This window comes from Colias philodice, chromosome 17, assembly GCF_061535455.1.
Source record: "Colias philodice isolate Cphi_HAF_F1 chromosome 17, ilColPhil1 Martin Lab GWU primary, whole genome shotgun sequence".
Lineage (NCBI taxonomy): Eukaryota > Metazoa > Arthropoda > Insecta > Lepidoptera > Pieridae > Colias > Colias philodice.
This window is the reverse complement of record NC_143102.1, coordinates 5827763-5841482: the sequence shown is the minus strand read 5'-3', so window position 1 is coordinate 5841482 and position 13720 is coordinate 5827763. Positions and strand designations below refer to the sequence as shown.

Here is a 13720-nt window from a genome sequence, read left to right as displayed (position 1 = left end):
TAAAACGGGACTCTATTATTGAGAATTTGCTTACTGTCTATATGTCTGTCAGTCTGTCACCAAGCTGTATCTCATGAACCGATCACGGTATCAGTAGCAACTGAGGCAGTTAAAATTTTCTGATAAAAATAACCAAAAATACTAAAAAAACACCATACCTAAAATGAAAGAGACTTGTGGCACTCGGGGACTGCCGCGGTAAAGCTATTGCATAGCATGCCTTCAAGCCACACCTCCGTGTCCGTCGTAGTGGGGAGCGTAAGGTTTTTTCGTTACGGAATTTCTGGATTCGGTCCCCGCGCTCAAGGTTCGCGATAGAAGCTATGCAATAGCTTAATAAATGAGAGGGTTTCCATAATATATAAACGGGATTTTTTGCCTCGACATTGATAACAACAACACGTGAAGGCTTGAAATATTTATAAAATTTTTAGACATAATATTTACTTCAAAAAATTAATAAACAAACACCAGCTTTTTAAGAAATAAAAAATTGTAATTTTTAAATTACTGGTTTTTCTCCACTTATACAGGGTGTCCCACTATTGGTATACTAAGCGCGAAGGGACTTGTAGTTTTGCATACACTGATCACGTAAAAAATACTTAAACAACAAAATTACGCCAAAAAAATTTGCTAATTTTTTCCTGAAAATTCATGTTTTCTTTTTTAGCTTAGCACAGCCGGCATATTCCGTCTGGCGGGTTGCTTGTTATGGGTGTACAATATAGAGTTTTAAAAATTCATCTATTTGAAAAAAAAATGCGTTTGGAATTTTATAAGTATTTTTTACGTACTCAGCGTATGCAAAACTATAACCTCCTTTGAGCTTAGTATACCAACAGTGGGACACCCTGTTTATTAGCATTATCTATTTTCGAATTACGAAATACTATGGAAATACAATAGAGAACTGCTATCGTAAAAATAAAACAGGACGTATTTTAAAATATTAATAATAATATTTAATAAATACCAAAATATTGCGATAAAATAGGAACATTTAAAGAAAAAAAAAAGACGTGTGGCACTCGGGGACTGAAGCGGTAAAGCTATTGCAAAGCATGCCTTCAAGCCACACCTCCGAGCCCGTCGGAGTGGGGAGCGTGAGTTTTTTTCGTTACGGAATTTCTCGATTCGGTCCCCGCGCTGAAGGCCCGCGATAGAAGCTATTCAATAGCTTAATATGTGTGGCACTCGATTCGGTCGCCGCGCTCAAAGTCTGAGATAAAAACTATGAAACATTTGTACTGAACCTTAAGTTTCGCGAGTCCACCTCGCACTTAACAGATTTAATTATTTTATCGCTTTTGTCTCATTTGACATCTATTTTTGTTTATACATTTACATAATACTTTGATGATGGACCAGACTCTTTAGTCTGGTCCACCATCAAAGATGAATAGAATGCTGACGTTTAGAATGAACATCTTTTCCGTACGAGGTATTTACTAATTACATAAGTAGATAATATTAGGTATATATCAATTATTTATTTTGCAATTAAATTAAAATATGGTTCAAAATCATATTTTATTATGTCATAGTCGGGAACTTATTTTCTGCACTACCCAGTGTCCAATGTCTCTGTTTTTATTGACTTACTAGGTTTCCGCCCGCGGCTTCGCCCGCGCAGTCAAAGAAAAACCCGCACAGTTCCCGTTCCCGTGGGATTTCCGGGATCGAGTCATTTACCCGGGATAAAAAGTAGCTTATGTCCTTTCTCGGGTATCTAAATATCTCCATACCAAATTTCATGAAAATTGGTTCAGTAGTTTAGGTTTGATTGAGTAACGGACAGACAGACAGAGTTACTTTCGCATCACTACATAGTATAAAACAAAGTCGCTTTCCCTGTCCCTATATCCCTATGTCCCTATGTCCCTTTGTACGCTTAAATCTTTGAAACTACGCAACGGATTTTGATGCGGTTTTTTTTAATAGATAGAGTGATTCAAGAGGAAGGTTTATATGTATAATAAGATCCATTAAGTAGTGGAGAAGTACTGTTATTTTTGAGGTTTCTAATGTGATGTCGTAAAAAATTACATTTATTCCGCTTACATTGCAAACGCAGGCTGAACCCTACGAGTTTTATCAAAATAATGTACTAAGTATTATACACATTGAAAAGGTCTACAGAAAAGTCCGCGATGGTATATGTCTATCTCTTATGGATAACCCACAATAACTTTTTTTTGTCATTTACTTTTTACGACAAATAATGGCTAATTTTCGAAGCGATTTTAACCAATACAGCATTAATCCTTAACCAATTAAATACCATGGATACATTGTTCATTTAATATAGATCTATATGGCCCTTTACACCGTATGATTTAAGTGAATATTTTCGAAGATATTACAGATTTAAAAATTGCAGGACGTAGCGTTTGCGGCCGCCCGGCTATGTATTTTATACCCGTGCGATGCCGGAGGCCGGAGCGGGCCGCTATATTTTTATACCTATACAACGTTAACAATTTTTCTGTAGTGTATTTAGTATCAGCATTGCACCCGTGCGAAGCCGGGGCAGGTCGCTAGTTTATAATATTATAAGGATTATTATTAAATGGTAATACTAAGTTTTATAACATAAGCTAAAGCTATTGCCCAATTAAATTCATACAATCATATTGAGCGTTACTGAGATTACTGAAACAAACAGAGACATCCTTATTGCAGATTCTTTACTTTTAATGAACAAACAAAATATTATGTCGAAATAAAGAATGAGAAATTGGCCCAGTCATTTAAAGTTAAATTAGGTAAGAATCTCTGAATTTGAGATACCCAGCTGTGAGTCTGTAAATATTTGTATATTTTTTACACCCTAAAAGTTGTCTCAAAACCTACAAATTGTAGGGTGTAAGCATCTATTAAATTTCAAGGTCAAAGGTTACAAAAATCTGGTTGTATGCGCTTTCTTTGGAAATATCTCATTTCCTATGGGTTTTTTGCTATTTGTATTTACTATCAATGTTGTAGGATACAAAATTATCTACTAATTTTGTTTAAAAATTTTTTTATACGGTGAACCGTTTTCGACATAGAGGGCGGAGAGCGCGCGGTCACAGCATCACTTCTGGTCAACCGGTGCCTCCGGTCAAAAACGCGCCATATATAGTTGATGAACTATCGATAAATCAATTATTGTAAATATTGGTAAATTTTTATTAACTATTATATTATATTTTATCATTGTTTTCCTAACTTATCGACTTTTTATTCAGTATTAATTTATTTAACAACACTTAACTGCCCATGTAATTGTATTTACAGATTAACAGCTGGGTATCTCGAATTCCGAGGTGAACTTACTATAATGACTAGATTAATTTTAAATCCAAGATGACCGCCAAAACCAAATGTAGATACTAGATAGTCTTCAAATGTAGTGTGCAGTTATTTACTTGCTATTCAATCAATTAAATTCGTAAAATAAACTTAGTAATCTATTCGCTCAACTAGTAATTTTGTCGCTCATATAGTATCTAATGTAATCACACAGTTAGAATTCTAAATAATATCAAATGGATTAATCACAATCCTCCTTTAGTACGCTCAATCTGTATTTTATTATCAACTAATATTCGTTGCTTGTTTAGTTTATTTGTCGATTACTCAAATTCATACCGCTCAAGTTATTAAATCAGTATCTCATAATCAGTCGCTCACTTTATTTTCAGTCGCTCGTTTTATTATTCCCCAATTTCTAATCAGCTTGCCTGCTCAGTACGTAGGTAGTAGGGAGTGAAGTTTACTTTTACAACTTAAAATACAATAATATTTAAAATTTATTAACTTTCAACACTCTTAAAAAATATGAATAATGCAAGAAAAAAAAAATAATAAAACCGGCCAAGTGCGAGTCGGGCTCGCGCACAAAGGGTTCCGTAGCAGCAAATATAATAAATTACAGTTAAATCAACCTATCTCAAAAACTATAAGAGATACTTTGATCAAACCAAAAATCGTTGAAAGAGTTAATTAGCATGCATCACCTCTATTTTTTTTAGAATTTTATACCCCGTAGTTATAAAAATAGAGGGGGGGGGACATACTTTTTACGACTTTGAGAGCTGATATCTCAAAAACCGTTCACTTTAAGAAAAATGTTTTTTAGAAAACTTTATATCATTTTAAAAGACCTTTCCATTGATACCCCACACGGGTATGTACATCGAAAAAAAAAATTTCATCCCTCAGTTACATGTATGGGGGGCCCCACCCCCAATTCTTTTTTTTACTATTTAGTGTCATATTTTTGTAGCGGTTCATACAACACATATTCCCATCAAATTTCATCACTGTAGTACTTATAGTTTCCGAGTAAATCGGCTGTGACAGACGGACAGACGGACAGACGGACAGACGGACATGACGAAACTATAAGGGTTCCGTTTTTGCCATTTTGGCTACGGAACCCTAAAAAAGTTAGATGAAACATTTAAACCACTTGACACTCTTAGTAAAAAGCTGAATATTCTAGAAGTAGATGCGTCTGCGTGGACGTAAGTAGTAGAACAGATAATAAAATACTATGGTAGTAGATAAAAATACAAATTTGTTGATATCTTGTCCCTTTCGCATGCTGTCCTATTTATTACTCCCTCTGCCATGAAACGGAAAAAAGAGCATTGCAAAAATATTATAACCTTTTTTGAGGAAATCCAACTTGTAGTCATCATCATGGTTCTTAAAAAAGTGAAGTCCCATGTCCCCTAGAGGGGTAAGGGGCAGATGCATTATACATCTGTTTCACTGATCGATTTTTTTAGGGACAAGTAGGTGATCAGCCTTCCGTGTCCTGTCAGACCGATGCATTTTTTTTTCTTCGTCTCCAACGGGAATCGAACCCAGGACCACTCGGTTCTACACTCACGCGTCAACCACTGTACCAAGGAGGCGGTCATCGTTCTTAGTGCGTTCGAAGAGATTCTATGCTATGTTCTACTGAACAATACTGAAGACAAGTTTTCGTTTACACTCAAAGATCACGAAATAATGATCTTGCTCTAGCTCTGTTCGTTTGATAATACTCACCGTTAGAAGATGGTGTTTTTAATATTCTATACTAGATTTCCTCCCACGGCTTCGCTCTCTTTGTATAAAACTTAATAAACTGTATAGTAAAACCTTGCTCTTGAATGACTCTATCTATTAAAACATCTTTTAAATCCGTTGTGTAGTTTTAAAGACGTATAGGCTACAGCTACAGCTTTGTTTTATACTGTGTAGTGGTTAGCTCATAGCTGTTCATATTAGCGATTGACACTAGTTTTCTAAGCTTATAGTTAAAGTGTCTTTTTCATAACAGATAACATACAGACTAACAACTGCTATTTCTTTTCGAAATGTCCAAGTCTCGTTTGCAAAATATTTACCAATATTTATCAGTAAAATTATTAAAAATGTATAATTAGTAGGTTAGAAAAATTTGATTTAAATTGTTTTGTGTATGAGAGCTATAAATATGCATCATATAACTGTTTAAAAAAGTTCAGTATATCAAATAATTATAGTTACAAACTCGTGAGACAAATAATAATGTAATCTATAAAGTTTTCATTAACACTAGAGCGCTCGCGCCTAAAATTTTCCTTGAGTGCACGCGTGGGTTACATAATATGTCACCCATTACGACGCACGTTTTTTTTTTCATAAAAATCGTTGTTTAAAAAGTAAACGAAGTACTTATTTATGAATCAACTTTATTTTTAAGTGATGAAACAAAAAAAATATCAATATTTTCTCATTTTACTTAAAATTATGAGCTGAACATAAACCTCTGTGAAAAGTAACTAATTTTTTACTTATTGTGATCAATCAGTTTGTAATAATCATCTTATTATTAAGTATAAGAATAAGTTGTTCTTATCCAATAAAATTTTATTTTCAATAAAAAATAAGTATGTCCTAGCACTCGAATATGAGTATTTTATTTCGATTTTAGTTACCCATATACTTATTAATAATGTCTTAAAAGTATAAATTGATCATAAGAGCAGTAAAAAATAAAAGGGGTATATGTACTTGATTTTCACTCGTAATTGTATGATTTCACAAACTTCCTAGAACGCTCGCGCGGGGGACATGCGTCACCCATGTACTTCTATATTTTCGCAGAGTACTCTTCGTTGCACCAAGGAAGCTGCTAAAATGTCCGGTAATTGTTAGTCGGGGAATACCTGAGACAACAACACTCAAGCACGATTCTTTAAAAAATATTTAGCAATATAATACACTGGGTGACCTATGTCCCCCGCGCGAGCGCTCTAGTGTTAAAATATAAATAAACTATTTGCTTGTCCCGGCTTCGCTCGGATTCCATATTGTGATCTATTTTTCTAGATAGCTGGTATAGTTATATATTTATTTTATCACAAGCGTAGTTTTTGACTTTATTCGTAAAAAAACAAGCAAAGATTAAATCGACGTTGAAAAGCAGTTTTGTAACGTTGTGTATTTTTAATGCTTATGAGTTATGACTGGTTATTACAAATGAAGGACATTGTAAGGAATTTTTTTCAACACTGTACACAATTTTTGAAAATGTTTAAAGTATGCTATTTGATAACATAAATTTTGACCCTCATTTTCATGTGTATATTTTAAATAATATCTACCCTTTAATTGTAGCTTCTTAAAAATGATATTGAATTTATTTGTAAACCTCACTCTCATTGTAGTCATTGTTAATGATGATTCATAATTGGAAAATAATTGAAAATGTGTACAATATATTCTTTAATAAAAAAAATTACTACCTAATAAATTAGAATATTTTTTTTAAATGTAACAAAATTTTGGTTTATCTGTAATTATTAATAATCTGTTTATTATGTCAATTTAGAGGTAATTACATTTGGTCTCAGTAAATTATATTATGGTAAATGTTATAGTAGTTCAGTGATTTTCAAGTGATAGATAGATGTGTATTTTTAATGTTATTATTAGACATCGGATTATATGCACTAACAAAATGCCAAAATATGCATGCAAATATGCACTAAAAAAGGCCGAAATATGCACTAAAAACTACTGATATGCCTAAAATATGCACAATACAAAATCAAAAATACCTTTATTATTTTATATATTTAAATCTAAGATGTACAAAAACAGTGAAATTTTCTTGAAATTAAGTATAGTTTTTGTGCCAATATACAATTAAGCATTTTTACCTAATTTTCGAGCGCAAATTTGTGACGTTTGTCACCCGCGAGCCGAGTGTTGCCACCTTAGACCTTTCCGGGCTAAATCTAGCCCTTTTTTGGAATTCAACCCGTGTTTTAAGTTTTTAGCCCCGAAAGGGTAATCTAGCCCTATTTTGAATGGCTAAAAATTTACTTAAAATGGAGCCCATTTTGTAATTTTTCGCCATTTGACCATGCCAAAATAGGGTTTGTTTACTCGCTGAGCGTTCTGATTGGCTAATAAAGGTTAGTCGACCAATCAAAACTCCCGTTACTTAACGAAATATGCACGATTGGGGAAAAAGGCTAAAATATGCACTAACGCCGTAATTAGAGAGTTTTATGCATTTGCATATGCAAATATGCAAATGCATATAATCCGATGTCTAGTTATTATTTTTGTATGTGTACACATGTACATGTAATCACATGATTACGAGTTTTTGTTCTGTTTTATATTCAACTGCTCTTCGTTTGGAGTTCAGAATGTAATTCATGAAACCTATTTTATTTTTTTATAAACTTAAACACTTGTTATATTTATGTTATCTAGGAATAGTTTAATAAATAAAAAAATGAAAAGTAAAAATAAATTAAATATTTATTTATTTATATATATTTTACACACACATTTGAATTGCCATTATATCGCTCACATTACTATAATCTCTTAGTGCTTGTTAACTTCATTATGATGAATGGTGTAGTAAGGAACATTGTACTCATAAGCGTAGAGTTCTCCCTCGTGGTACACGTGGACATCCTCGAAGAACATGTTGGGTTGCTTGAAGTAGACCTCGTTGACTGGGCGGTCCAGAGGGTAGCCCAGAGGCTTGTTGTCGTTGGCGAATACCTTGATGGATTCGACTTGCTTGGCAGCCTGTTGGTAGGGGTAGGCAACAACGAAGATCTGGAATGGATAACCTCCCTTGTTACCCTTAGGCAGAACAAGGCGTTTGGGGAAAGCACCAGGCTTGACAGACATGTCGACGGGCACTTTGCCTTCTCCGAGCATCTTGAGTACTTCGCGGACGGGGGCGGAATCTTCCCTTACGTAGTAGAAGTCAGAGGATTTACGCTCAAACTTGTTTTGTCCCTTGCTAAGCTTCTGCACGAACCAGTCCAACTCAACGAAGTTCATCCAGTTGTCTTCAAGAGAGATGGGGTAACCTTGGCTGTTGTATTTAGGTCCAAGGAAGATCTTGAACACGGCGTCGCCTTCAACGTCTGACTTAACATCGACGGAGACGGAGAACGGCTTGTGGTTAAGACGTGGTTGGCGGACAACATAGAAGGGGAATTTGTTGGACTTCATTTCTTCTTGGTTCAAGCATACAGCGTTGGTAACTTCGAAGTCATAGTAGTCGAAGTAGGTGACCAGTTTGTCGACCTTAACGTCGTTGATCTTAACTCCAACGTAGTGGAGGACATCTTGGGTGTATGGAATCAGGGAGTTCTTGAAGTCAATGAAGTATTTCAAGATCTTGCTGTAGAGCTGGTAGAAGACTGGATCACGAAGAGATGTCTGGTAGAAGTCAAGAGCAGCTGGTACAAACTTGTACCTGAAATGATAAATATAGTTGTTAAAATGTTAAAAAGTAAAGATTTTATTTAAATGCCAATACCGTAGTGTTTTAATAGATTGACAGATTGTAAATTTCATTGATAAGGTCCAAGACGGACCTTATCATGTGATGTAGGAAAGTAAAAGATTGAACCATTTCTAAAGCAATAATGATATTAAAACCTTAGTAATTCGACATTCAATAAAATATTTACTTACTTTTCAAAAGATTCAGGGGCAGCACTCAATAAGTAACGAGCAATTCCTTCATAAGAGTAAGGCTGCTTCCATGGACCAACTTTAGAATACAAGTCAGCGTTAGCTTGCCAGAAGTTTCCAACGAAGTTAACAGATTTGGAATTGTGGAAGTCAACGTCCTGGTTGTACTGTTGGAAAAAAAACATTAAATATAATTTTTCTTTAATTTCTTAATTTCATCATCAGTAAAAATGGAACTTTTTTTAAGCATCTAAAGCAGAAATTAATGTTAAAGATGCTAGTTAACTTTAAATTTTCATACTCACAGACTTAACGTGTCCTTGTAGCAGATTTTGAATGAAGCTGTTTTCATAAGCCTCAAGGAGTTGCACTTCCTTGACTTGGGATTCGTAAGGAATCTGGTAGTATTGGGGTCTTTGAGCGAAGTTGTTGTAGTATTTCATCATTGGCCTGTAACCAGGTACAATTTGCTTGTTCCATGAGAATTCAGGAATTTCACCAATGCCGTTTGATAGACGTTCAAGATAGTAGCGAGCCAAGAGTTGTTGGTAGAAATAGTAGTAGATCTCGCCACGGTGTTCCTTCAGGACGGGCTGTACGTCGCTCTCCAACCAGAATGGGAAGAAAGCGTGGAAGTAGTAGTAGTAAGCGTTAAGACCAATATCTTCTGTGAAGTACGAAATCTTGTGTTCTTCACCAGGGTAGGTGAAGTAGTCAGAGTAGTTAGCATAGAAGACATATTTATCGTTTTCTTGGACAACACCGTATTCGGATCCGAATTCAACTGCGCTCACGCCTTGTTCCATCTTAACGCGGTTGATTTTGTACCAAACATCAACGTTGGTGAAGAGTTCTGGGTACGCTTCATAAGGAGCTGGGAGAACTAATCCCTTGGTGTCAGGGCGGTGGAGCACAGCGATGTAGTAAGAGTACAAGAATTGGCCTTCGTTCAAGTAGATGCGAGCGAAAGCGGCAGTCTTGTAGAAGGTGTCGAAGTCCTTGGCGTAGTAAAGCACGTGGAACAAAGCTACGGCTTCTTGTTTGGATTTCTCATTGAAGATCGAGAAGGGAATGTTCTTGGGAAGGAATCCAACTTTCCATAAGTCCAAGAATTCCTCAACAGCTTTCTGGTTCTGAAATCAATGAATAATTTTGTTACAAGGAGTTTTAGTACATATATGTAATGATAAATCATCAAAATATCACTACTATGAAACTTACAGAGTAGTTGTTGATGTGGGCTTCAATGTCGAAGTCCTTGCCAATTTTGTAGTACTCAGCCTCGGGGTTTATTTGACCAGAGTGGTACATGAGCTTGAGTATTTCCATCTGCTTCGTAACGAACTCATTGTCGACTGAAAGATAAGAATATATGTATTAAATTGTCACAGGAAGTTTTGTTATTGTATTATGAATAAACAATTGAAAAACCGTAATAAGATATTCAGACACCAATAAGGCATCTTCTAATACTTGTTATAGAACAACAACACAAAGCATCGACTAGGCCGTAATTTTTTTACAGATTTAAGTTGAGTTGGAGTGAGTTTGAGTTTTCTACTGTGGACATGTTTTAAGAATTATCGTTTATATTTTTGCCTCAAGTTTTACATTAGTTATTATTTTTCTCTGTTCGTTTTAGTGAATTCATAGTACTTAATTGAATATTTAGTTATTTAATTCACAGCACTTAATTTAATATTTAAAATTCAATTTAATTTACTTGGAAAATATTCAACTCTTGAAAGACGGACATTGAATGAATTTATGTTATTACATAGATATTTCTTACCAGACTTCTCTCTGTAAACGTTGGGTGCTTGAGGCGGAACTACAATGCTCCCGGCCAAAGCCAGGGCCACCAAACTCGCTAGGACCAAGACAGTCTTCATGGTTGCCAGACCGAACGGTAACTGTGCCTCACTACTTTCCTCTCGCACTTTTTATACTAAATTCATAAACGTTATCTCTTTCATAAACGTACATAATAATATTTGGGATTGTTCTTTATCGTGTATCTGCAGTGACCTTTCATGGGGTCAGAAGACGCTTCGTGGTGACTGTTGTCAACGAATATATCGATTACAAAGAAAGTTTCTGAAGTTCTAAGCCCAGCCTAGCTAATTAATTTATATTTTTACTTATTATTAGATCAAAGTGCAATTCTTTGAAAATAAGAAAGATATAATTGATCGATTATTTAAACAAGGATCAATTCATGACATCGACCATTAATGATATCTGTATTTTCAATAAAATATTTATCTTTCTTTCAGCCCACGATCTCTAAATATGTATCATGCTTCAATAAAAGTTTATTATTACCTGTGTTTTTATTGTTTTATCTCAACACGATATCCTTATTTTTATCTGCATTAAAGCTGGTACTTTATTCATAAATAATACTAACTACGCTCCGCAGTTTCACCCGCGTAGCTTCGCTCCTTTTGGTTTTAGCGTGATGATTGATAAATGTTGTGAATTTTTCAAATCGGACCAGTAGTTCCTGAAATTATCGCGTTCAAACAAACAAACAAACTATTCAGCTTTATAATATTATAGTCTAGATATTACTTTTTTCTATCATTGAGTGATAATAATAAGTACTTAATAATTTTAATAATAATAAGTACTTAATATTTTTTGTACTTCCTGCTAAAAGTAAGTTCAAATTAGCACAACACATAATATGTAAAAAAAATATATTTAAAAATTAGTAATGTCTGGACAATATTTATTTCATAATAACAAGTAATTAATAGGTTTTACCATAGACAAATATATTTTAAATTATATTCGTCCAGGGTTTTACCCCAAAGCATTACATGTTTAGTTCAAAATAAAATATTAAAAATACACAATAAAATATGTACAATTTACGTATTCTATTTTTAATATTTATTTTTTAATGTGTTGTAAGTAAGTTGTGTTGTTGTAAGTTATATTTTCGTACAGCAGAGCAAGGATGATAGAAAAACATGCTTCTCTTATAATCAAAATCAGACACTATATATATTACTAAATACTAACTAGATTTACGTCCGCGGCTTCGCCTGCGTTTTCAAAGAAAAATCCGTTCCTGTGTGATTTCCGAGATAAAAAGTCTTATTCTAGGTCTTAAGATAACTAGGTACATACCAAATTTTAAAACATTCGCATTTATAATATTAGTAGGTTCGATCCCTAATTAATTATTTGGTTATCTACGGTATGGTTTATCATTGTCTATTGTTATATGAGAGATTTAATAGAAAGATAGTTAATATGAAATCCAATAATAAAATAGTTAATAATAATACAGCTTCCATATCTACGAAACCTGATAACTGTAAATTGCTTTACAAGAGTGTTGTTGTTACGTGATGATAACTCACTTCGTGAAGTAAAGTTAAACATGAATTTCATAAAAATAAACCTTTTTCTGGGATAAAGTTCCTTTAATTTATTGACTTAATCGTATTTAGTTGGGCACCTGGCTTTCCAATGTAAGGTTTGTTGCGATTCAAAACTAATTAAGTTGAAAACTAAAAAAAAAATTAATTTGAACATTGAAGTGAAAGTTCTTTAGGCGCGTTGAGAGTAAAATTTTAAGGTCGCGTCATGGTCTTACCGTCACGTCATGAAGAAAGGCGAGGATTTTGTTATATTTGAATCTTGCCAAATAAGTTTCACTTTTGATACGTGGGCTCGGCACACACTCTTTTTTTAGGTCTAAAAATGAGATCGTGAAATAAGTGACATTATAATTTTTGTATACATGTGTTCGTCTTTCTGAGTCATGCAACTCCCAAATTAATGAATCGATATGAGTGCATGTTTTAAAAGGAATATCAAAATAAAGTCATCTAAACTCTTAAAGTGTCTATTAAGAGATCCATTACTGTCAGCGATTCCTCCGATGTTGCATTATGTGCAGTTTCAACATACCATCTTACTTTTGTAATAAAGGCTTGCCTTATTTTGTAACTAGAAGAGAATAAAATGTAAACATTTCTTTAATTACTTTAACTATATCAATTCTACGTTCAAGAATAAACATTATTCAGTTTCATTCAGTAGTTGCTATAAATTATAACTTTGTATTCAATTTATTGCAAAGACTTGTAAAGAATTATATTATGTATTTTATTATTTATTGAAGTGAAAACTTCTTTAGCGGCGTTGGGTATAAAATCTTAAACTCGCGTCAGGACACGTGACCTGATCGAAAAAGCGTAAGACGGATGGATATCAAACATAATCAAGTTTTCACTTCTGCCGGCACTCCCGGAGTGCAACCCGTCTTTTTATATATTTATTTTATTTAACGTGAGATGTTTGGTGGATTTATTTGTGTTCCATTTCCAATATTACCTACCTTATTATATATCTATTGGTGCTAAATATGCACAAAGAACATATACCTAAAACAAAAGAAAATAAGCTAGTCTTTTTGCATGACCTGCATTAAATGATAAGAGTCATGCATGCTACGAATGGAATGATATTTCGTTACACACATCATGTGAGAATTGTTTACAAATCATACTATTATCTCAGTGCCTTTTTTTATTGTCGATAGGGAAGCGCTTGACCACAATCTCGCCTGATGTTAAGCTGAGATGTGGTCTAAGTCTGGGTGGTAAGGTCTGGTACGCACTTCCCTAGAAGGTACCTAGTAACTATTCATTCTACACTTGAATACCCCCATATTACAATATGACTCGACGGAGAACACAGACTTAACATAATTTCAAGT

At 34.1% G+C, this 13720-nt stretch overlaps 1 protein-coding gene across 1 annotated transcript; it reads right to left on the bottom strand.

Moving 5' to 3' along the window:
* Positions 1–7782: 7782 nt before the first annotated feature.
* LOC149481116 (arylphorin subunit alpha-like) lies at positions 7783–10884 on the bottom strand. Its single transcript, XM_089706134.1, has 5 exons — positions 10775–10884; positions 10204–10337; positions 9288–10115; positions 8983–9149; positions 7783–8761 (listed from the first exon to the last, which is right to left on the bottom strand). Exons 1-5 carry the CDS (start codon positions 10872–10874, stop codon positions 7870–7872), a joined length of 2121 nt encoding a protein of 706 aa, XP_089562260.1. The 5' UTR covers positions 10875–10884; the 3' UTR covers positions 7783–7869.
* Positions 10885–13720: the final 2836 nt, after the last annotated feature.

Bases quoted from the DNA above. Each gene is read 5' to 3' on its own strand.
- LOC149481116 (XM_089706134.1), bottom strand. From the start codon at position 10,874: ATGAAGACTGTCTTGGTCCTAGCGAGTTTGGTGGCCCTGGCTTTGGCC. The intron at 10,338-10,774 runs GTAAGAAATATC...CTTATCTTTCAG, and splicing joins CGTTTACAGAGAGAAGTCTG to TCGACAATGAGTTCGTTACG. The intron at 10,116-10,203 runs GTAAGTTTCATA...CATTGATTTCAG, and splicing joins CCCACATCAACAACTACTCT to AACCAGAAAGCTGTTGAGGA.